The following is a 26,452-nucleotide window of genomic DNA, read 5'->3' as shown; positions in this document are numbered from 1 at the left end:
TAGTGTCTTTTCCACCCTCAGTCCATTTATCAAATATAAACATAAAACTCTGATTTCCCCTTGGGGTTCTGGCCACACATATAAGGCATGTAAGTTCCTCTTTGGAGGGGTCTTGCTATATGAAATGCAGAATCCAAGGTATTTTATTCCTACTTTCAATGAAATAGCTTAATTTTTCTATAAATGATTTTTCCCCTATAAAGTAAATATCGCCATAGCACCACTATGAAGGCCGCACACATCTTTCTGAAAAATAAGATGAAGATTATTTTGTCCATCTTGCCATTATTAATATGAATATAAATTCTCTGTGCTATTTCAGTGGCGTATTTTCCAGGAACACAGTATATATTCTATAATTTAATACTATGATAAATGTGATTTGTGAAAGTCATTTATTCACAAACAGACCTTTCCATATTTTATGTAAACTTGCTATTCATTATATTTAACATTCTCATATTTAACCTCAGAAGATAATAAAAGTGTAAGTTGAAAAAATAGTCTTATAAAATCCTAACTTAACTGTCTCTGTCTTCTCAGCAGAGGGGTAGCATGTTCTTGATCTTTTGCTTTTGATTTTGTTCTTGTATTTTGAGTCACGAGCCTTTTTAAGTGTAGGACAAAAGTTATAGATCCCTTCTCCAGAAAAACATACACAAACAGAAACACAAGGTTTTCATATAACTAATTTTATTTCATTGGAAGTTTATTACCTTAACATAAACAGAAATAATCTTTATAAAGAATTATATATCTTTTGCTTTTTAATGTTTATTATGTGCGTAAACCAAAAAGTAATGCTGCTTAAAAAAAACTACAATATGAGGGCTTGCCTAAGAAGGTGAAATTGTGGTTTACTGTTTGACAGCCAGGAGTGTGTGGGTGTGTTTTAATAATAACCAAAGTTACTTGTATCCAGCAACTCCAGAATCATCTAGACTTTGCAGTGAACTCACGGTTTACTCTTAACTGTCTTTCATAAGTGTCATTGTGTTTGGCAAGGTCTGACTCACTGGGGCTGCTTCTGTCATCAGAGAAGAGATACAGAAATCCAAGTATCCGTCCTAACACAGGAGCAGGAGTAGCCTTCACAGGAGTCAGCTGGTGTTGCCAGAAATGTGCAGATTTCTTTTTGGAGAGAAATTAACAAGGCTTTGTCCTTCTGGAGACCAACCTTCAGGTTCTCTTCTTCCAGCACAGGGAAGTTCACAAGACAACTGCTTCCACCAACCTCTTCTAGAATGAAAGTACAGGATGTCTCAGAAGTATCAATAAAAGCGACTATAGGACCTTGTAATAAAAGATTTCTCTCATTCATGTGGCAGAAATTGAAACAAAACCGCTAAGCATGTTAGGTGATAAACTTCTCCCTGGCAGACTGCTCCGAGAACGGCTTTCCTTTCCACTCCACACTGGAGCACATAGGATGGAAGATAAGTCAAGTCTTGTAAGAGTTGTTCTCTGGAAAGCCAGCAAACTTCTGGGTAGCACAAAACTTTACATCCAGCAGTATGACTTGATATACCCCCCTGAAAAAGACCTTGGTTCTCCTCAAAGGTAACTCACCACAGAGGGAAATATGACTTCCGTGGGATTGATAGTGGCTGGCCTAGTGCCAGAGCATGTGAGACAGACATTAATAGGGTTTCCGTCTTCACAAAAAGTTAAACCAGGAGCTCTTTGATTGCGACAACATGCACCTGATGGACAAAACCCATAGGCTGGTTTCTGAGGAATACACCAGGAATTTTACAAAAATGCTGCAGAAGGAAAGTGGCATCACTGCCAATCTCTCCAGAGTACATCTTGAAATACTGAAAATTAGAACCTCCAGGGATTCCACAGTGGTTGGTATTTGACAGGGCACTGCTTCATCCTTTCTCTTCTTATTCAATCTACAAATTGTAGCACTCCACCACTGGCCTCTCCAAAATGCTGTAAGAGCCTCATTGGCTGCTTAAAGATGAGGCTTTCTCCTTGGGACAAATCCAAGTTTCTGCCTTTCCAAATGGAGCCATCTTCTCACAGAGAAGATCCATATGCCTGGTGAGTCTCCAAGCAAGATGGGAAGAAGGTGCTCCCTTTCCCATCTTGTCTTCTGTATCCAGCATCAGACACCCAAGGGACTTTTATGGTCATCCCATCCACAGGGTGGAAGATCTGACCTTCCCCCTGTCTAGGTCATCTGCTTCCAGGACTGCATTCTCAACAGGGTGATACTGCTTCCACATGGGTGAAACTGGTTCAGCAAGTGGGACTAAAGCTTACATATTACAGTGGTTTGTGCCGAAGGACAATACATAAACAGACACAGTCTATATTAAAATTGCATAGATAGAGGTAGTCAGGGAAAATAAGTCAAAAAAGGTTCCTTAAGGTGCATGTGAAAAAAAGGTTGAGCAACACTGCTATAATGTATTTGAAGGAGGGAGCCTGGAGTGTCTCCACTCTGTTCCTATGCTATCTGGCCATGGCCTCGTACTCTTCACTTGACCACAGACTTCCTCTGACTCGGCTCCTAGTTACCAGCTAGACTAGAGGATGACTGGTGCCCCTTCCTGCTCCTCCATAAATGCTACAACCATCATTGTAGCTACAGAGGAATGGTGAGGGCCACATACACCTACACTGTCCTTGACAAGAGTGCACACGGCTTCCCCTTCCTTTATCTTTAAGGCACCACTGACTAGTACTTATTACAGAATTTACTGATAGCATCAGAAGGGATTTGCAATTCATAAAAGAAAACTTAAATCTCTGCATCAAGTTCTGATGTTCTCACAGAGGAATTAGCCATATCCCACTGCTGGGACCCCTGTCAACCCACTGCTTTCCTTGTTCCCTTCATATTGCTGGGATCCCTTTCAGTTATGAGCTGCTTCTCCTCATGCTCTCAGTCCTGTCCCATGATCAGAACTCTGGTCATCAAGAAGCAGCCAAAAATAGTAAACACCATACTAACTTCCCCTCCCAGGACAGTCACCTTTTGATTTGCCCAGCAGAGCAGCTTAGATCCTCTTTGCTTAACTTCCTCCCTTGGACTACGTTCCCAGCCTCATCTCTGCAGAGCTCAAAGCCCAAACAGGAGAGTGCTTGGCTTGCAGGAAGGCAGATGATTCAGAGGGCCTAACTAGGTTCTGGTTAACAGGGAAGCGTGAACCTTCAAGGTCAAACAAGGTCAATTCACAAAAAAAGCAGGGCACATGCATTTTTAAATCTTAAGCAAAAGAGAGGAGTACCATCTTCCACCCAGTTGGGTGTCAGAACAGTACCCATGGACCTGAGAATCTGCCTCTTGCCTTCCCCTCCCCAGCTTTTACCCTACTGGACTTGCTTTCAAAGCCAGCTGTATGTGGTAGCCTTTCTTTCTGGACTTGGGAAATCTAAGAAACAATTTGACTTTGGCTTGTTCCAGGATACTGTCTCCTGCCTACTATGTAGAAATGTTAAGCTTGGTACCCGTTGCTCCTGGATCTCCCCATCTTAGAACCCTCTCTGGAATTCAGATTTCCATTGACTCTTAGAACAAGCAGGAACTGGTTCCACTAAGCATTGACCTACCTCATCAACTACAGACCAGATTAACCTCTATTCAGAGGGCCAGTGACATAGATGCAAATTTGTATTAACATATTTTAACAATCTGGAGCAGTAGAACGTTAACATAAAGCCAATAATGACTAAAGTAGGTTGGGTGTGGTGGCTCATGCCTGTAATTTCAGCATTTTGGGAAAGGGAGAGGATTTCTGGAGCCCCGGAGTTCAAGACCAGCCTGTGCAACATAGCGAGAGCCCATTTGTACAAAAATTTTTTTTAAAATTAGCTGAGTGTGGTAGCTCATGACTGTAGTCCCACCTCCTCAGTAGGATGAGGCAGGAGGATCACTTGAACCCAGGAGTTCAAGGTTACAGTCAGCTATGATTATGCCACTGCACTCCAGACTGGGTAATGGAGCAAGACCCTTTCTCTAATAATAAATAATAATAATAATAATTACAATTACTATTACTACTACTACTAAAGCAAAACAAAGAAAGGCTGTTTGTAACTTTCCTGGTCTTACTTCTATAGGGCACACCTACTATACTAGTTAAAATAATGCTAGATGAAGTAACAGATGCCTCCCCATCCCTTCCTTCACCCAAATCTCAGTGACTAAACACCTTAGAAGTTTATTTCTTGTTTATTCTCATAGACAATTCAATGCAAATCACAAAGGTGGCCTGCTACCTGGTGTCTCAGAGACCCATGCTCCTTCCACTGTGGGGCTCCACTGTCCCATGAGGATCCCAGAGCCCTCTGCATGCAGCTGGCAAATAGGCAGAGAGAGGGCTGAGAAGGCACCGCTGCCTGCCAAGGAAACTCAACCCAGAAGTCACACATATGCCCTCACACATCATTAGTGGAACCTGAATGCAAGGGAGGCTGGGATGTGCAGTCCAGTGTGAACCACGTAAGAGGATGACTATCCTTGGTTCATTGCTGACCACTCTGTCACTCCCTGCCTTCTCCCCTCAGTCCACAGTGGCTGAGCAGGGGCTGTGCTGATATCATGAACTCATGGGGAGGGGCCTTACGAGACCATGGAGTCCAATCTGCTTTTACTGAAGTCTTGAATAATGTGGCAGGGGCTTCTTTCCCAAGTGTCACTGCCCATAATTTCCATAGATTGTATCCACTATAAATCAAGCCTCTCTGGCTGTTTCAGATATTTCAGTGGAACCTGGTTTTCAAACGGGCTAACTCATTTAGGGACACATTTGCAGATAGTTCTCATTTAATTACAAACATTGTATGACAACAATGTATGGTAACATGTCTCTTACCTGTTAGACTGGGGATTCTTTGAGGTAAGGACACAGTAGAGAACTCTTTATTATAGTTTCTGCTCTTAAGCTGGGGACAAGCAGAAGCTTGACAGAAGCCAGGTTACAAAAGGGTCCTGGAAGATCAGGAAATGAGGTCCCACTCTGAGATGGGGCAACCAAACTCTGCTAGGTTCAAGCAAGCCCACTAAAGCTGTGTTTACAAGATTATAACTTGTTTTTACAAATCTGTATTCATTACAGACACATGTAATTGCAGATGAGCACTTCTGTGCAGTCTTCTCCAGGTTGAACACTTGACCTCTGTTTTATTACAGAGATCCAGAATGGCTTGCTGACCTCACCTCTATCTGTGGATGCTCCTCCCTCTAGTGATGGCTATCTTTCCCTTCTCTGAATATATGCCTCAAAGCACTGCCAGGTTCCTGTTCATCAATTCTAAAGGAGTTGCTCTCAGCTCTCTACCACACTGGAAAGCAGCTAGAAAACTCCTGTTTGCCAGGAAAATAACAAAAATAACTGTGCTAAGGGTAAAGACAATTACCTTTTCAAGAATGTCTGTCTATTAAGGAAAGCTTGTACCCAAAGAAAGATCTCTAGTGGTAAAATTTTAGAAACTAATGATGACTTTCAGGGAAGACCCAAATGACAGAGATGCTTTGAGGCGGAACGGCATGCCCATACTCTTCAATTACCTTAGAATGGTAGCTTTTGGTCCGCCCACATCTAAGACTGGACCTGGGAAAGAGATACAATCCTGGCTTGAATCTCAGCCTCCAAACCCAAAGATGCTCTTGGGCTTGTCAAAAGCCCTACAAAACTTAACTTCTACTTACAGATCAATTATTGTACCCATCTTGAAGACTCAGTGATCTTTTCAAAGAGTAATTCCCTGTATGGATACATTCTTAATAGAGATTTTGGGATAGAAAGTCTTCAGGGCAGTATTCATAATCAACTTTCTTATTGTAAGAGAGCTGACTGTCAAGATTGTTGTTTGAAAAAATATTTTAGAAGGTCTCAAATCAAACTGCATAATCAGCACTCGTGTTTTATGCAAATTAGAAGATATATTCTTATACTGCATCACAGGAACCAATCATCCTAGCACATCACTCAGAGAAAGCACGTACCAACCAAAATCTAGAACAATAATTCACAGTCCATGGAATAGTGCATCACCACAGATTAGACTTGTTATAAATTTATAATGATTTCATATAAAAACATTACATTTTAATAGTTTGAAGAAATGACAGGGTAGGAGTGGTATAAATGTTTAACTAGCACTGTCTCATATTTTACACTTTGTTTATTTCATTACTGGATATGCTAAAGTGAAAGAGCTAGCTTAAAAATGTCATCAAATTCAAAACAGAAAACTTGAGAACAAATACTCTATGCAAACCATTTTTCTAGCCTGAGGGATATCCCACAGCCTCATTCAGATAAGCACTTGGATATCTAACTATCACAAAATTATAACTTATTTAAATTGTTTATCATTCTGACCTTGGTGAGATGAAAATAGGTCACAGCCCTTGTAATTAAATTTGTTTCCATATTTGAGGCCACCACAGAGAAGCCCCGTCCCCTGTGTTCTCCCTGCCAAACTGCTCTTCGGCTCTTCTGTGACTTTACATGCTTCTATAAAGGAAAGAGGATCACTCAAAACACATCGAGTCCTATTAATATGAGATTGAGATGTGGCAGTCCTTGGGATATGCCAGACACATAGACGAGACCTGAAGCTGCCTGGCAGGAATGCATTTGATTTGTCACTGTCAGGTGTATATCATCTCTTGCCCTTTATCTTGATAGTCTTTCCTGTCTCCAAATTCTCAGTGACTGTTCTTCTCTAATACAATCACTCATAGAGGTCTGAGGATATGGTGGCATCCCAAATCACAGCATCAGGAACTATATCCTTACTACTTATTAAGTGTAGCTTAGCCAGACTAAACATTCCACGCCTCACAAGCCAGTGCAAAAAGGCAGTTGTGGGACATGTACAGTATGATTCCTTTTTCTAAGATACATATATATTTTTAACATTTTCAATCATTGCTGTAATGCTTTGTTTTCTCTAAAGGTTATATGTTACCTGTACAATCAGAAAATTAAAATAAAGATTTAACTTTGCTAAGAAAATGGATGTTCTTCTGGTTAGGATGTTTCACAAGGAAGACAGAATCACAGTGGAAGCTGAAACCAGGCAAAGCTCATCAGGGCCAGGTGTCTGGAGAGCAGCTTCAAGGGAGGGAAAGGAGTGAAGGGAAGAGGGAAGCCTGAGAAGTGGGGTGCAAGGCAGAATGAGGCCTAGCAGTTCATGCAGCAGGTTGAAAACACCTGCTCCCCACCCCTGCACATGAAATAGGTGAAATAGAGAGGCTCAGGTCCATGCTCCGAGGAAGGCAAAAGGTGTGATAGTGAGTCACAAGCAAGAATTTGGGGTGTGGAATCTAGACTCTAAGCCCTTTCCACTTTTCAGGCATCTTCTGCAACCACTGGAGGGTGCTGGACCCCAGAGTAAAGCAGTTGTTTTATTTGGAGATTAAAGGAAATAATCACCCTAGAAGCTTGGAATATGTGAGGACATTTGGGTAAACATTCGATCTTCACACTAATCTATGAAGCAGATGTTACAATCTCCAGCTTTTGATAAAGAAAATAAATACTTAAGGAAGTTAACTAACTTGTCCCAGGTTTCCCAGTGTAGAGTGGAGACTTCAACCTAGACTCAACATGAAAACCTTGCCTCCTCATGAAAGATACTGTAGGAAGAATAAGTGACAGCCCAAGTCAGCAGCCTCGATCCAACCGTGAGGATGTGTTCATGGCGTGTCGGGGAGAATGCTCCCCGGAGTGCTGGGCTGGCAGGAACACCCCACAGCCTCAGAGTGGGTGGGAGCCAGAAGATGTAATTATAGATTGCATGTGGTCTGCTTCCCACGGTGTCAGTTTCTGAGATTGGGACACCAGGATCTCACAGCTAAACAGGGTGGAGCTGAGAGATCCCTGGCACTGGAGACTATCATCTGTTTGCTCACTGCCATTTGTCACATGCCCAGTGCAGAGCCTAGCACAGAGTAGGGCTCAGAACATGTTTGTCGAACACATTCATGAAATGGTAACAGCTCGGGCATAGGTATAGGTCTGCTGCCTGCCAATCTGATGCAGTCCCCTCCCCGCTTATGCTGTACCTCCAAAAGGAGACATGTAGATTTGATGTAAGCTCACTTAATTCAACCTACTTGTGGCAGGAGTCATGGAGGATCCAAAGATATTACAACTAACACTTAGCATCTATCATGTGCTGGGCACTGCTCTAACTGCTTTTACAGAAATAACTCATCTGGTCCTCACAATAGCCTCATGTATAAAAAGAGAAAACTATAAGAAGCCCATTCTACAGATGAAGAAATTGGAGGCACAGACAGGTTAAGTAATCTATCTAAGGTCGGAGTGCTAGTAAGTGCAGGTTCAAACTTGGCAACTTTCGCTCCAGAACTTGTGCTGTTCACCATTACACCACACTGCCTCTCACATGATCTCTAGCTACAGGACATTAGAGGGCAAACACACCACAATGGAGTGGGCTCCGCAGAACAGATTGTGGCTCAAGCCCATTCCAGAGAGGAGCAGATGCATACTTTACAGAAACTACTCATTTATTTAAACAAACCATATCCCTAGTACAATTATAGGTGCTAGGTATATAGCAATGAGGATAAGAATGTACAAATTCATTATCTATGTAGTGCCTGTATATCAGAGGGGCAGATAAACAACAGAAAATAAACAAGCAAATAGGCAAAACACAATAAGAAAAGACAGTAAGTGTAAAGGGGATAAAGCAAGCTAAATCAGCAGGCAGAGGATGCAGAGGCAGAGAAAGGGGCGCCTGTTCCTGCAAGCTGGTCAGGGAAGGCCTCTCTGACAGGGTGACATGTGAGTAAAGACCTGAAGGAAGGAAAGGAGGAAGCTATGTAGTTATGTGGAAGAATCTTCCAGAAAGAGGGCAGAGCACATAAAAAGGCCTGGGGGTACAAGTATACTTGGTGTGCCTCAGAAACAGCAAGTACATCACGACTGGAGTGAGCAGGAAGAAAAGTGGCCAGAGAGGAGGTGAGACGTGTAGGTAGTGGAGGCTGACTGCAAGGGCCTCAAATATGAGGTAGAACTGGATTTTACTCCGAGATGGAGAGCCAGTCCACGGCTTGCATGCCATAAACTTACTTAGGTTTTAAGAGGATGGCTCTGGCTGCTGTGTTGAGAATGAACTGGGCTGGGGGTGAGGGGCAATGGTGGAAGCAGGAAGACAAGGCAGTTATAATAAGCCATGTGTGGGGTGACGGATCGAGCGGAGCAGTGGAGGTGGTAAAAATGATCAGATTCTTCACATACGTTGAAAGTACGGCCAACAAAATGGGTTGGTAAATGGGGTGGAGTGTGAGTGAGGGAAGAGTTAGAGATGACTTGTTCCCTCACTCCCTTCAGGCCTCTGCTCAGAGTTCACCCTACTGAAGAAGCAGGACTTGCTGATGAAAGGTCTGACTTGGGAAACTTGAAGCTGCCATGACTAAGGCGAACAGGAGTGAGGGAGGAGCAGGCCTGGGGAGGCCATGAGAAGCCCGAGGTGCCAATGAGCCAAGTGGGTGAAGATGTGGAGCATGCAGCTGACTCCGTCAGACTCGAGTTCAGGCTCTGGGTGGGCTGAAGGTACAAATACAGAGGCCCAACTGTAAAGATGATAGAAAAAGCCAGAAATTGGATGAGCTCCCCTAGGGAGCAAACCCAGATGGAGAGGAGTAGCAGTCTTAGGACCCAATCTTCAGGCAGGCACTGCAACGTTTAGAGACACCAGCCACGGAGATTGAGCTGAATGGTCGGTGTGTCGGGAGAAGCAAGAGAGTAGGGTGCCCCAGAAACCAAGGGGAGAGTGTTCCTGAAGCAGGAGTCACTGGCTATGCCAAAGGCCAAGTCAGCCAAGGACTAAGAACTGATCATTCACTAGTCACCAGCAAGAGTTGCGGGTACAGATGCTCAGCTAGCTGGAGACAGTGAGTCTAGACAACTCTTCCAGGGAGCTTTGTTAGGGAGGCAGGTAAGGAAATGGGGCAGAGTTAGACAGGAATGTGGATCTGGAGAGGCTTTTATTTTCTTTTTTAAAGGTGGGTGATATCCATATACAAAAATCAACTCAAGATGGAGTAGAGACTTAAATGTAAAATCCAAAACTATAAAAACCCTAGAAGAAAATCTAGACAATACCATTCAGGACACAGGCATGGGCAAAGATTTCATGATGAAAATGCCAAAAGCAATTGCGACAAAAGCAAAAATTGACAAACAAGATATAATTAAACTAAAGAGCTTCTGCAGAGCAAAAGAAACTCTCATTAGAGTGAACAGACAACCTACAGAATGGGAGAAAATTTTTTCAATCTACCCATCTGACAAAGGTCTAATACCCAACATCTACAAGGAATTTAAACATTTACAGGAAAAAAACCCCATTAAAAAGTGGGCAAAGGATATGAACAGACACTTCTCAAAAGAAGGCATATATACAGCCAACAAACATGAAAAAAAGCTCAACATCACTGATCATTAGAGAAATGCAAATCAAAACCACAATGAGATACCATCTCATGCCAGTCAGAATGGCTATTATTAAAAAGTCAAAAAACAACAAAGCTGGTGAGGTTGTGGAGAAAAAGGAATGCTTTTATACTGTTGGTGGGAGTAGAAATTAGTTCAGCCCATTGTGGAAGACAGCGTAGCAATTCCTCAAAGACCTAGAGGCAGAAATACCATTTAACCCAGCAATACTATTAATGGGCATATACCTAAAGGAAAAGAAATCATTCTGTTATAAAGATACATGCACGTGTATGTTCACTGCAGTGCCATTCACAATAGCAAAGACATGTACTCAACTTAAATGGCCTATCAATGATAGACTGGATAAAGAGAATGTGGTGCATATACACCATGTAATACTGTGCAGCCATCAAAAGGAATGAGATCAAGTCCTTCGCAGGGACATGGATGGAGCTGGAAGCCATTACCCTCAGCAAACTAACACAGGAACAGAAAACCAAATACCACATGTTTTCACTTATAAGTGGGAGCCTGAACGATGAGAACACATGTACACACGAAGTGGAACAACACACATTGGGGCCTGTCAGAGGGTGAGGGCTGGAAGGAGGGAGTGCATCAGACAGAACAGCCAGCAGATGCTGGGCTTAATACCTAGGTGATGGGATGATCTGTGCTACAAACCACCATGGCGCACGTTTACCTATGTAACACACCTGCACATCCGGCACATGTACCCCTGAACTTAAAATAAGAGTTGGAAATCAAAAAAAAAAGGAAGGAAAAAAACAGATGGGTGATATATATCAGCATATCATATTCTGATGGGAAAGACCCAGGAAGGGGCGCTTTGATGATGCAGGAGAGAGAAAGGGGAGATCTGCTATGGGATGTCCTTGAACAAGCAGGAAAAGCCAGATCTGGTGCAGAAGCTGAGGGCTCAGCCTCAGGGAGGAGTTGGCTCCTCCGTTAAGAGGGAACAACAGCCTTGTGGTATAGGTGCAGGCAGCTGGTAGATATTGGGGACAGAATCTGAGGTGTTCTCTCCTTATCTGTTTCCTCAGTGACATATGAAGGTCATCAGCTGAGAAAGAAGATGATGGGCTTAAAAATCTTTTATAAGATTTTAAATAGGAAATGGTAAAGTTAGATCTGATTGAGAAAACTCCAATTTGATAAGATAAAACCCAGGAAAAAATACACAAAATTAACAAAAAATATGAATTCCTTACCCTATTGTTTGAAAAGTGCTCTTGGACACAAACTCATCTTTTCCTAGGATCAGGCCTGACAGCGGGCCATTCTTTGTGGAAGCAGCTGACTAAATCCAGAAATTGTTGGACATACAAATAAAACTGTTTAGAACTTTGAAAGCTATACAGTTAAAAGTACATCATTTGGAGATTATTTTATATCACAATACTACTATGAGATAAGTTTTCATATCCTGATGTGACTGACTAGAACCTTTTTTTAAAGCAGCATTTTATTGGGTGGTGGTTACACAAGTCTTTATTATTTTGTTTTCTGCACATTTTTGCACGAGTATGAAATATTCATAATAATAAAATGCAGCATCTTACTCTAATTTTGACATGATGAATTTTCATTCAATGCAAGTAAAATCTTTAAAGATAGACTAGAATTTTGGTATTGTTTCTAGGGAAGTCAGCTATTTTTGTATCTGTCATTATGAAGTAAGAGCTTCAGCAGGCTTGTAAAACAAGATAATTGAGGCTTTACTTGATGTTCTGCTGTTTATAATATCATGTGGGTCACTGTATTTTCAGAAAGGCATTCTAAACAGTTGAACAAAGATTAATTTGTGGAGGGAAGAGTTTTGCTGATAAAGCTTATCTTACTGCACTCTGCTTCCTGAGAGTATCATTGGTCAAATACCTCAATTAACCAGAAGATCCCACTTTTCAGTTGTGTCAGACAGCACCGGGTTAACTATCATAAGACAGTTGAGTCTAGCAAGTTTATTTCAGGTGTGAAAACCTACAGGCATAGACTTGTGGCTTAAAGACACAAAAAATGCAACTTCTCCAGTGTAGTGTTGACTGGAGTATTCAGAAAGTTTCTAGGTATGATGATGCTATATTATTCTGGAATTTTTTTGAGAACAAAGACAATTTTAACAGAAAAGGTAGAATTCATATTTGTGACTGAAATAGAGACTGACATATTGAAGCTATTGATAAAGCAGAGATTGGTTAAGAACATTTGAATCAGCAACACATTCCTAAAAACAGATCCCCAGAGGATTTTGCCAACTCTTCATATACTAGGGTATCATATACAGTATATATAGTATGTACTGTATGTACAGTATATACAATGATGATGATGGTTAAACTGTTAAGCTAAAATATCTAGCTTCAAATCCTGGCTCCACCACTTACTCACCCAGCCTCTTATGCCTCAGATTTTTTCAACTCTAAAATGGGGTTAATAATATCTCCTCTAATTAGGTTGTTCTAATATTACCCACATCAATGACTCAGTCAGTGGCCAGCCCAGAGACAGCAAATACTCAATACATGGGTAGATTTTACATCATTATTAAGACAAAGGTCAAACAGTAACTTTGAAGAAAACCGTTTCCCAGTCTATAGAGTCATCTGATTTTGACATTTGGTGACAATAACCAGAACATCCCTGGGATAAGCACTTAGCAACAGAGAACATTCCAGCTTCACGACAGCTCAGAAGCTCAGGAGATCCAGGCACCAAGAGAGCAGAGCCCTGATCTGGCTGCACTGTTCCTGGAAAGTTTCTGTGCAGTGATGCAGTCTCCAGTGTCATTTGTTGCAGCTGAGGCCTCGCCAGCAGGCTGGCTATTCTCCAGCCTTTGTAATGGTAATGGAGGGAGGAGACCTGCAACTTTGCAGTGGACTCTCTGAGCCACACTGCCTATCCCTACAATGCCCCAGGGTCACTGAAGAGACAATACCAGAGGCTCCAGCTCTCAGTGGCCATGCAATTAAACCTAACAAGGCATAAGGAGCTCCCCGGGGGGCACATAGAGATGCCCACAGTAATTGGCAATGGTCCTCTGGTTCCCCAGGGGCTGAAGATTATCTGTTGGCAGCAGGGAAGGGACAGGGAAGGGTCAAGACTTTGAGGGAGGCCAGATGGGATCACCTATCTTCATGCATAAGTCATGAGCAGCTCTGTTGACTGCTCTGTGCTCTCCTGAGTCAGACACAGCAAGGCGGACGCCTGGTTTGGCGAATCAGGAAACAGAGGCTTCCTCTGTGCTGGGAGGTTCTGGCCCCGGATAGCTCCCTACATCTCTGTGTGGCTCCAATAACGCTGACTTCACAGCTCTGGTTCTTGCTGAGGCAAGCAATAAAAATGAGTGCATTATGCAGTGTACATTCTAGTTCACCCAACACTGAACCCCTCAGCAAAAGGTGTGTACCACTGACAGGAAGGGTGTGTATGATCAAACAGAAACGGGCCTTTACTAAAGAAATAGGATGAAAGTTTATAATAGAGTAGGGATATTCCACACATTTAAGACGACAACTGCCATTTCCAAAGTATACATATATCTGTGGGCATGGGCACGCATATATGCACTTGTCTTTTCTTGATGGCTTTCTCTGTGACGAGCACTATGACAAATACTTTGAATATCTATCTGCTGTAATCTTCATAAAAGGGCCCTATCAGGTAAATTACCATTCAGTTTTGAGATGTTAAGTGATGTGTCCAAGGAAGGGGCAGAGTGAAGATTTGAACCCTCCATCCAAATTCTCTCTCTGTCTGTAGATACAGGGTCTCACTCTGTTGCCCAGGCTGGAGTGCAGTGGTGTGATCTCAGCTCACTGCAGCCTTGACCTCCCCAGCTCAAGCTATCCTCCCACTTTCAGCCTCCTGAGTAGCTAGGACTACAGGCATGCGCCACCACCCTCAGCTAATTTAAAAATATATATTTTTTGTAGAGACAAGGTCTCAAAATGTTGCCCAGGCTAGTCTTGAGCTCTTGGGCTCAAGTGATCTTCCTACCTTGGCCTCCCAAAGTGCTGGGATTATAGGTGTGAGCTGCTGCACCCGGCCCAAGCCTCTTCTCTTAATCCAGTCACTGGTGATTAACTATCTGGAAGGGCTCACTCAATACTCCCCACTCTACCTCCTGCCCATTTCCTGACCTTTGCCCCTGAACTGATTGATCACCAACACTGGCCCACCTGCCCTCCACCAGGCCCTGTGCTGGGCCCCTTGCATGTTACTACATTATTAAGGCATCAGTATGTAAATATTGTCATTTTAACAGAGAAGAAAACTCTTGTACTGTTTTGGCTAGCCTGTTTCACAGGTTTATTAAATCAATTTTTTTTTTCCTGGTATTTCTCTTCTATTACTGCTCAAAGTCTCTCCATTTGTGAATTCTTTACTAGATAAATGAGACTTTAGAGGCAAGAGACCATAAACATATGCCAATGCTGAATGTTATCATTACCATTTAATAAAGAAAAATTAAAGAAATAGAAAGATTTTCCCAAGTGGATGTTAGCAGGCCTTCTAGAAATAAACAAACAAACACAAATTGGAGTTCCAGTCCTCTTTCCAGCAAACATAACAGAAAATGTATGGAACTGGCTAGAGACAGACTAGATTAGGAAAAGTGAAACTCTCAGATGCAAATCTTTTTAACGGCTTCAATAATCACCCTTCTGGATTGTTCAGGAGCCGTCTCTAGAGCAGCATTTCTCAAAAGATATGCATATGAATCATCTGGGGGATCTCATTAAAATGCAGATACTGATTCTGCAGGCAAGGGGTGGGGCCTGAGATTCTGAATTTCAAATAGGCTCCCAAGTAATGATTTGGCTGCAAGTCTGAGACCAAATTTTGAATAGCAAGGGGCTAGAGGTCCTGTCATCTCCATCACAAAAACTATCCCAGAGATGGCAGTATTTCAGCATTTTTACTACACTCAGGATTCTGAATCCAGAAGTTCTTTTTGCCAGATAATCTCAATATCTGGTGTGGAAAATCTGGCTGTGTTACCAGGGCATGCCATGAATGAGTGCTTCTTCACATCACAGTAAACAGTAACACTTGCCTCCTTTAAGAAAAAGAAGAAGGGGATAAACAAAATTTGACAATATTTGGTAGCCTTCACAATCTTGAAGTTTGATGAAATTTTAATGAAGCAAATTCGAAATAGTCTCAAATAACCAGCAGATATTTTTCATGTCCTAATGTTTTGTAATTCTGTGGGCAAAAAGTATTATGTATCTGGAAAATAAGACAACTAATTTTTTTGCTGCAGCCAGAAAATTAATATAACATAGGAATAAAAATGATGATAATGACAACAGCAATTAATAGTTTCAAGCACTTACGTTCCAGGCACATGCTAAGCAGTTTGCTTACACTATATCTCATTTAATCCTCATAACAATCTTATGGTAGAAATATCATTATGTCTAGTTTTTATGATAGAAAACTGAGACTCAGTGAAGATAGGTTACTTGCCCAATTATTTACCAAATAAAAGTGAGACTTGAACCCAAGGCTGCCTAACCCCCAAGCCCCTGCTCTTCACCATTACGTTAAATGAGTGTTTCATTGCAAATGCAGAAGCAGCACCTTGTAAGAATTAAATTTCACCTACCCCAATGGAAAGACAACTACATCATAAGGCCATATCAAATAAACTACAGACTTAAAAAAAAAAAAGTTAAGATTATTGATTTTCTTGATTAAAGACATAAATCAAGTTGGTTAAAATCAAATACTCCAGATTGCAAAGTTAATTGTTCAAAAACCATTTGGATAGATTCACTACTTTCCTCAACAACGGGTGATCTGTTAATTACATGTACTGAAAGGCTGCACAGGTTAAATCCTCCAATCCAGAAAGACAGGACAGTCTCACAAACCAGGCTAATAATGGCACCCTTTCAAAAGCTGGGGATGTCCTCAAAGCAAACAGCAAGTAGCACTCCAGGTGTTCGTTCAGCTCCCCATAGCAGACAGCCCTGGGCAACACAGAAGGAATCCCAGCCAAAGGGCTTCCTGGCTTCACTATAGGTGCAATTCACTTCTTGAATTCCTCTAAAAACTTACTTCAGTGGAAAACCAAGGCACACACATTTGCAGTGGTTCTCACCAAAGAGGGACAACCACTTAGGTGAAATATGAGGGAAAGTAGGTAAGATGGTCTTTAATTTCTATATTATGATATTGGAAATATAATTCCCCAGAAAATATGTGCTTCTGAGAGTAACAGCATACATTTTGTTTTAACAGTACATTTATTTGATCTAATATGTAATAATATCCAGTTCAATTGATTCTACAAATGAAATGCCCCAAACACCTGTATTTGGAAAGTATGGCTATACACACACACACACACACACTTTATATACCTATTATGTATGTATATACACACATATACACTTATTGTGTGCAGATATACTTATATCTGTATATGTCTACAATTTTCTATACCACTGTATATTATACCATTGTAGATATACACATGAATATATACAATATGCAAATTGCTCTCATGTGGACAATGTGGGGGAAATGTCCATATGCCACAGTTGAGTCTTCTGTCCTTTCTCTCCAAGCTGGGAGGGTATTCAATTTCAGTAGATCATCAGACCTGTGGTGCTAATATACAGTTCCCATAAAGGGCTTTTGAATCTGTTTGATGTACCTGCCACAGTTCTTAACATTTCTCTCACTCTGTGCTCAGAGAGAATTCTTCAAGGTGGTCTTGTAAGTAAGTCACTTGACTTCTGTCAGTGTATTGTTATTCAATCCCTCTACTGGGATTTAAAATCTGAAAGTCATATTTTATGGAAATCTTTCAAGTTGTCATCAGGGTACTAATTAGATATTTTTAAAGACCTGTTTCTTACATTATCTTTGTTTTTTCCATGGCCATCGGCCTTTGGGATCCCCTGTGGCCACTTTTTGGCTACGGACTTCCTCAAATGCCCAGCAATTCTTGTCTGTTCATGTTCATAAATGAAGGTCTATGAGTACTGGCAGCCTGATGAGATATCTCAGCAATTTTTAAGATCTCGCTTTGATTTTCTTGGGGATCTCCTCCTAAGTAGATGCTGCTGAAAGCTGTAGGCAGCCTCACCCTGCAGTTAGTGAGAAATGGATGAGAAAAGAATAAAGATATCAATTCAGAGGAGGAACAGGGACGGAAGGTTGAGAGTCTTCTTTGGTAGAGGGTGATGGCTCTAGGGGACCAGGACAACCCAGTCCAGAATTCAGTTACTCTTGTGCCCACCCACAGGACACCTTGGGGAATATCCTGTGGTGAGCACCTCCATGGCTGGAGCTGGGGCCCACGCTTCTCTCTTCCTCAAAACCACTGTCCCTGAGTCTGGGATTCCTCCAGAACTTTTCCATAAGCCTGCTTCCTGCTTATGGTGATATGTGGTCTTCTCAATCCTGAATACTCTCTCAAAACAGCTGTCTTCTAGAAATTTCTCAAATTAGGCATCTATTATTGATAACTTGCCCTGTTTACAGTGACATTGTGCATTTTTACTTATTTTCCTACTTATTTTGATTACTTCAATGGAATTTTGTGGGAGCCAGCAAAATAAACACATGAACTTTTCACCATTAGGATTTACAATCCTAATTCATTTAGAAATATGTTGATATATGTATATGTATATATGTATGCAGGTATACACATATGCATACATATATGTCATGTGTGTGCCAAGAAAACAACCAAAATATTGTAACTACGTTAATCTATGCATTACACGTTTAAGGAAGACATTATTTTCTTCTTTTTGCTCATTTATTTTCCAAGTTATCAACCATCACTATATACTCCATTTTGTGTCGCGATTTTTTTTTTTCCGAGATGGAGTCTCGCTCTGTTGCCCAGACTGGAGTGCAGTGGCGTGATCTCGGTTCACTGCAACCTCTGCTTCTGGGGTTAACGCTATTCTCCTGCCTCAGCCTCCTGAGTAGCTGGCACTACAGGTGCCCGCCACCACGCCCGGCTAATTTTCTTGTTTTTTTTAGTAGAGATGGGGTTTCACTGTGTTAGCCAGGATGGCCTCGATCTCCTGACCTCGTGATCCACCCGCCTCGGCCTCCCAAAGTGCTGTGATTACAGGCGTGAGCCACCACGCCCGGCCTGTGTTGTGATTTTTTAAAATAACAAATTCACATACCATAAAATTCACCATTTTAAAGTGTACAAACTCAGTGCTTTTTAGTATATTCACAGAATGTGCAACCATCACCACAATCAATTTTAGAATATCTTCATCATTCCCAAAATAAACTCATACTCATTAGCAGTCACACCCATTCCCCTCTCTCTCTACCCTCCAGCAACCACAATCTTTGTGTAGATTTGTAGATTCCACATATCACTAATCTATGTGTCTATTTTGGGAATTTTACATAAATGTAATCACACATCATGTGGGGCTTTGTGTCTGTCTTATTTAACTTAGCATAATGTTTCCAAGATCCATCCATGTTGTAGCATGTATCAGTACTTCATTCCTTTTTATGACTGAATAATATTCTATTTTATGGAATACCACATTTTATTTATTCCTTCATCAATTGAATTACATTTGAGTTGTCCCTACTTTTTGGCTATTATGAACAATGTTGTTATGAAATTCATGTATAAACTGTATTGCTTTTGTAATTAAAAAATACTGCTTAAAAAATTACAAAAATATTTTTTCAAAAATAGTACATCAAACTTTTCATTCATTTATACCTGCTTTGCTCCTACCTAGAGCATATGGTTCTCTTATACTCTTAAAATCTGCCTAATACCTGCAAATACCTAGGTAGAATAAATTAAATAAGAATAAACAGACATTCTTGCATTAATTGGTGGTCAATGAATACAGCTAATAATAACATTTGAAAATTTTCTTTTCAAAATGATGAGAGTACTCTAATTTATGTTAACAACTGCTATGGCATTTACAACTATTATTTCAGAAGTAGGCCTTCCTTTTAAGAATATCATCTTAGAGGCCCTGCACGGTGGCCCCTGCCTGTACCAGCACTTTGGGAGGCCGAGGCAGGCAGCTTGCTTGAATCCAGGAGTTTGAGACCTGGACTCAGCATGGCAAAACCTTGACTCCACTAAAAATACAAGAAATCAGCCAGGTGTGGTGGCACATGCCTGTGGTACCAGCTACTCAGGAGGCTGAGGTGGGAGGATCACCTGAGCTTGGGAGGTCAAGGCTGCAGTGAGCTGAGATTATGCCACTGCACTCTAGTCTGAGCAAATGGAGTGAGACCCTGTCTTTAAAAAAAAAAAAACAAAAAAAAAAAAAACGGCAGACCACGGTGGCTCACGCCTGTAATCCCAGCACTTTGGGAGGCCAAGGCGGGTGGATCACCTGAGGTCAGGAGATCGAGACCATCCTGGCCAACATGGTGAAAACCCGTCTCTACTAAAAAAATACAAAAATTAGCCAGGCATGGTGGCGGCCGCCTGTAATCCTAGCTACTCAGGAGGCTGAGGAATGAGAATCCCTTGAACTCGGGAGGCAGAGCTTGCAGTGAGCTGAGATCATGCCACTGCACTCCAGCCTGGGCGACAGAGTGAGATTATGTCTCAAAAAAAAAAAAAAAAAAAGAATATCATTTTGGAATATATTTTACTCTGTCACACACAACAGTCAGAAAACAATACTTTGTGTACTGAATTAAAACCTGCCCAGGCCAGGGAAAAAGAAAAAAAAAAAAATCTATTTTGCCACCCACTCATAGAGTGCAACCTTTAGAAAGGGATTATTTCCATTACATTTTCATCAGAGACTGGCAAAGAAAAGTATATCATGTTATTACAGCGCCTGGAAATGTAATGACTTCCAGGTTGCTAAGCAACGCCACAACGTGAAAGGCCCCGTTATCTGTGATCTCTAGAGACACTCTCAAATTTCATTAAAACCTGCTCATAACCATTACACAAAAGATCCATGTAGAGTTTATAAACAGGCTTAGTTTCTTGACATGACAATGAAGGAATTAAAAAAAAAAAGCAAGTAGCATCAAAACTTTTGTGGAACTTAAAACCAAATATTTTGGAGATGCAATTAATGAAATCCATCATGTTTCTAGAAGTGTTCCATAGAAAGAAACCAGGGACTATCACTTTATGATAAATAAGTGTTTAGTGGGGATTACCAGGCAAGATGGCCAAATAGGAGCAGTTCTGGTCTGCAGCTCCCAGCGAGACCAGCCCAGAAGGTGGGTGATTTCTACATTTCCAACTGAGGTACTCAACTCATCTCACTGGGACTGGTTAACTGGTTAGACAGTGCGTACAGCCCACGGAGCGCAAGCCAAAGCAGGGTGGGGCATTGCCTCACCCAGGAAGTGCAAGGGGTTGGGGAACTTCCTACCCTAGCCAAGGGAAGCCATGAGGGACTGTGCCATGAGGGACGGAGCTATGCGGCCCACATACTATGCTTTCCCCATGGTCTTTGCAACTTGCAGACCAGGAAATTCCCTCAGGTGCCTACACCACAAAAGCCCTGGGTTTCACTCACAAAACTGGGTGGCCAAGCTAGCTGCAGGAGATTTTTTCCAAACCCCAGTGGCGCCTGGAACGTCAGCATGACAGAACTGTTCACTACCCTGAAAAGGGGGCTGAAGCCAGGGAGCCAAGCGGTCTTGCTCAGCGGATTGTACCCCCATGGAGCCCAGCAAGCTAAGATCCACTGGCTTGAAATTCTTACTGACAGCCCAGCAGTCTGAAGTTGATCCTGGATGCTCGAGCTTGGTGGGGGGAGGGGCATCCACCATTACTGAGGCTTGAGTAGGTGGTTTTCCCCTCACAGTGTAAACAAAGCCGCCTGGAAGTTTGAACTGGGCGGAGCCCACCGCAGCTCAGCAAGGCCGCTATGGTCAGACTGCCTTTCTAGATTCCTCCACTCTGGGCAGGGCATCTCTGAAAGACAGGCAGCAGCTCCAGTCAGGGTACTGTAAATCAAACTCCCATCTCCCTAGGACAGAGCAATTCGGGGAAGGGGCGGTTGTGGGCACAGCTTCAGCAGACTTAAATGTTCTTGCTTGCCGGCTCTGAAGACAGCAGCGGTTCTCTCAGCACAGTGCTCAAGCTCTGCTAACGGATGGTCTGCCTCCTCAAGTGGGTCCCTGACCCCCGTGCCTCCTGATGGGGAGATACCTCACGGCAGGAGTCAACAGACACCTCACATAGGAGAGCTCCAGCTGACATCTGGCAGCTGCCCCTCTGGGAAAAAGCTTCTGGGGAAGGAGCAGGCAGCAATCTTTGCTGTTCTGCAGCCTCCGCTGGTGATACCCAGGCAAACAGGGTCTGAAGTGGACCCCCAGCAAACTCCTGCAGACGAGCAGAAGAGGAGCCTGACTGTTAAAAGAAAAACTAACAAACAGAAAGCAATAGCATTAACATCAACAAAAAGGACGACCACTCCATCCGAAGGTCACCAATAGCAAAGACCACATGTAAATAAATCCACAAAGATGAGGAAAAATCAGTGCAAAAAGGATGAAAATTCCAAAAACCAGAATGCCTCTTCTCCAAATGATCACAACTCCTCGCCAGTGAGGAAACAAAACTGGATGGAGAATGAGTTTGATAAATTGACAGAAGTAGGCTTCAGAAGGTGGGTAATAATAAACTCCTCCAAGCTAAAGAGCATCTTCTAGCCCAATGCAAGGAAGCTGAGAACCTTGATAAAAGGTTAGAGGAACTGCTAACTAAAATAACCAGTTTAGAGAAGAACATAAATGACCTGATGGAGCTGAATAACACAGTACAAGAACTTCGTGAAGCATACACAAGTATCAATAGCCGAATCAATCAAGCAGAAGAAAGGATATCAGAGATTGAAGATCAACTTAATGAAATAAAGTGTGAAGACAAGATTAGAGAAAAAAGAATGAAAAGGAACAAACAAAGCCTCCAAGAAATATGGGATTATGTGAAAAGACCAAACCTACATTTGATTGGTGTACCTGAAAGTGATGGAAAGAATAGAACCAAGTTGGAAAACACACTTCAGAATATTATCCAGGAGAACTTCCCCAACCTAGCAAGGCAGGCCAACATTCAAATTCAGGAAATACAGAGAACACCACAAAGAAAGATACTCCTCGAGAAGAGGAACCCCAAGACACATAATCGTCAGATTCACCAAGGTTGAACTGAAGGAGAAAATGTTAAGGGCAGCCAGAGAGAAAGGTCAGGTTACCCCCAAAGGGAAGCCCACGAGACTAGTAGCAGCTCTCTCGGCAGAAACCCTACAAGCCAGAAGAGAGTGGGGGCCAATATTCAACATTCTTAAAGAAAAGAATTTTCAATCTAGAAATTCATATCCAGCCAAACTAAGTTTCATAAGTGAAGGAGAAATAAAATCCTTTACAGACAAGCAAATGCTGAGGGATTTTGTCACCACCAGGCCTGCCTTACAAGAGCTCCTGAAGGAAGCACTAAATATGGAAAGGAAAAACCAGTACCAGCCACTGCAGAAACAAACCAAAATGTAAAGACTATTGACACTATGAATTAACTGCATCAACTAACGGGCAAAATAACCAGCTAGCATCATAATGACAGGATCAAATTCACACATAAAAATATTAACCTTAAAAGTAAATGGGCTAAATGCCCCAATTAAAAGGCACAGACTGCCAAATTGGATAAAGAGTTAAGACCCATTGGTGCGCTGTATTCTGGAGACCCATCTCATATGCAAAGACACTCATAGGCTCAAAATAAAGGGATGAAGGAAGATTTACCAAGCAAAGAGAGAGCAAACAAAAGCAGGGGTTGCAATCCTAGTCTCTGATAAAACAGACTTTAAATGAACAACACAAAAAAGACAACAAAGGGCATTATATAATAGTAAAGGGATCAATGCAACAAGAAGAGCTAACTATCCTAAATATATATGCACCCAATACAGAAGCACCCAGATTCATAAAGCGAGTTCTTAGAGACCTACAAAGAGACTTAGACTCCCACACAATAATAGTGTGGGAGTGACACCCCACTGTCAATATTAGACAGATCAATGAAACAGAAAATTAATAAGAATATTCAGTACTTGAATTCAGCTAGGGACCAAGCAGAACTAATAGACATCTACAGAACTAATAAACAGAATATACATTCTTCTCAGCACCACATAGCACTTATTCTAAAATCGACCACATAATTGGAAGTAAACACTCCTCAGCAAATGCAAAAGAATGGAAATCGTGACAAACAGTCTTTCAGAACACAGTGCAATAAAATTAGAACTCAGGGTTAAGAAACTCACTCAAAACGGCACAACTACATGGAAACTGAACAACATGCTCCTGAATGACTACTGAGTAATAACAAAATTAAGGCAGAAATAAAGAAGTTCTTTGAAACCAATGAGAGCAAAGACATAATGTACCAGAATCTCTAGGACACTGCTAAAGCAGTGTTTAGAGGGAAATTAACAGCAATAAATGCCCACAGGAGAAAGCGGGAAAGATCTAAAATTGACAACTTAACATCACAATTAAAAGAACTAGAGAAGCAAGAGCAAACAAATTCAAAAGCTAGCAGAAGGCAAGAAATAACTAAGATCACAGCAAAACTGAAGAAGATAGAGACACGAAAAACCCTTCAAAAAATCAATGAATCCAGGAGCTGGTTTTATGAAAAGATTAACAAAATAGATGGACCGCTAGCCAGACTAATAAAAAAGAAAAGAGAGAAGAATCAAATAGATACAATAAAAAATGATAAAGGGGATATCACCACTGATCCCACAGAAATACAAACTACCATCAGAGAATACTATAAACACCTCTACGCAAATAAACTAGACAATCTAGAAGAAATGGATAAATTCCTGGACACATACACCCTCCCAAGACTAAACCAGGAAGAAGTTGAATCCCTGAATAGACTAATAACAAGTTCTGAAATTGAGGCAGTAATTAATAGCCTTCCAAACAAAAAAAGCCCAAGACCAGATAGATTCACAGCTGAATTCTACCAGAGGTGCAAAGAGGAGCCGGTACCTTTCCTTCTTAAACTATTCCAAACAATAGAAAAAGAGGGAATCCTCCCTAACTCATTTTATAAGGCCAGCATCATCCTGATACCAAAACCCGGCAGAGACACAACAGAGAAAATTTCAGGCCAATATCCCTGATGAACATTGATGTGAAAATCCTCAACAAAATGCTGGCAAATGGAATCCAGCAGCACATCAAAAAGCTTATCCACCACGACCAAGTTGGCTTAATCTCTGGGATGCAAGGCTGGTTCAACATACTCAAATCAATAAATGTAATCTATCACAGAAAAAGAACCCATGGAAAAAACACATGATTATCTCAATAGATTCTGAAAAGGCCTTCAATAGAATTCAACACCTCTTCATGCTAAAAACACTCAATAAACTAGGTATTGTTGGAACATATCTCAAAACAATAAGAGCTATTTATGACAAACCCACAGCCAGTATTATACTCAATGGACAAAAGCTGGAATCATTCCTTTGAAAACTGGCACAAGACAATAATGCCCTCTCTCACCACTCCTATTCAACATAATATTGGAAGTTCTTGCCAGGGCAATCAGGCAAGAGAAAGAAATAAAGTGTATTCAAATAGGAAGAGAGGAAGACAAATTATCTCTGTTTGCACACGACATGACTGTATATTTAGAAAACCCCATCGTCTCAGCCCAAAAACTCCTTAAGCTGATAAGCAACTTCAGCAAAGTCTCAGGATACAAAATCAATGTGCAAAAATCAGAAGCATTCTTATATACCAGTAATAGACAGAGAGCCAAATCATGAGCAAACTCCCATTCACAACTGCTACAAAGAGAATAAAATACCTAGGAATAAAACTTACAAGGGATGTGAAGGACCTCTTCAAGAAGAACTACAAACCACTGCTCAACGAAATAAAAGAGGACACAAACAAATGGAAAAACATTCCATGGTCATGGATAAGAAAAATCAATATTGTAAAAACGGCCATACTGCCCAAAGTAATTTACAGATTCAATGCGATTCCCATCAAGCTACCATTGACTTTCTTCACAGAATAGAAAAAACTACTTTAAAATTCATATGGAACCAAAAAAGAGTCTGTATAGCCAAGACAATCCTAAGCAAAAAGAACAAAGCTGGAGGCATCACACTACCTGACTTCAAACTATACAAGGCTGCAGTAACCAAAACAGCACGGTACTGGTACCAAAACAGATACAGACCAATGGAACAGAACAGAGGCTGCAGAAATAACACCATGTGTCTACACCATCCGATCTTTGACAAACCTGACAAAAACAAGAAATGGGCAAAGGATTCCCTATTTAATAAATGGTGCTGGGAAAACTGGCTAGCCATATGCAGAAAACTGAAACTGTACCCCTTCCCTACACCTTATACAAAAATTAATTCAAGATGGATTAAATATTTAAATGTAAGACCTAAACCCATAAAAACCCTAGAAGAAAACCTAGCTAATACCATTCAGGACATAGGCATGGGCAAAGACTTCATGACTAAAACATGAAAAGCAATGGCAACAAAAGCCAAAATTGACAAATGGGATCTAATTAAACTAAAGAGCTTCTGCACAGCCAAAGAAACTAGCATATCAGGGTGAACAGGAAGCCTAGAGAATGGGAGAAAATTTTTCCAATCTATCCATCTGACAAAGGGCTAATATCCAGAATCTACAAGGAACTCCAACAAATTTACAAGAAAAAAACAAACAACCCCATCAAAAAATGGGCAAAGGATATGAACAGACACTTTTCAAATGAAGACATTTATGCGGCCAATAAACATATAAAAAAAAGCTCATCATCACTGGTCATTAGAGAAATGCAAATCAAAACCACAATGAGATACCATCTCAAGCCAGTTAGAATGGCAATCATTAAAAAGTCAGAAAACAACAGATGCTGGAGAGGATGTGGAGAAATAGGAACACTTTTACACTGCTGGTGGGAGTGTAAATTAGTTCAACCATTG

General features: G+C 41.4%; 1 protein-coding gene across 16 annotated transcripts in view; it reads right to left on the bottom strand.

Annotated features, from left to right (window-relative positions):
• Positions 1-26,452, bottom strand: part of ULK4 (unc-51 like kinase 4) — a 727,378-nt gene that overhangs the window by 110,031 nt on the left and 590,895 nt on the right. For 3 of the 16 annotated variants that reach the window (XM_054550403.2, XM_063721619.1, XM_063721620.1), the window contains one exon: positions 16,693-17,560. In XM_054550403.2, coding sequence (XP_054406378.2) covers positions 17,477-17,560 — 84 coding nt within the window. In that variant the 3' untranslated portion in view covers positions 16,693-17,476. 16 annotated transcript variants of the gene reach the window in all.

The sequence above is a fragment of the Pongo abelii genome, chromosome 2 (genome assembly GCF_028885655.2).
Source record: "Pongo abelii isolate AG06213 chromosome 2, NHGRI_mPonAbe1-v2.0_pri, whole genome shotgun sequence".
Classification (NCBI taxonomy): Eukaryota; Metazoa; Chordata; class Mammalia; order Primates; family Hominidae; genus Pongo; species Pongo abelii.
This window is presented reverse-complemented; position numbering and strand designations above follow the sequence as displayed.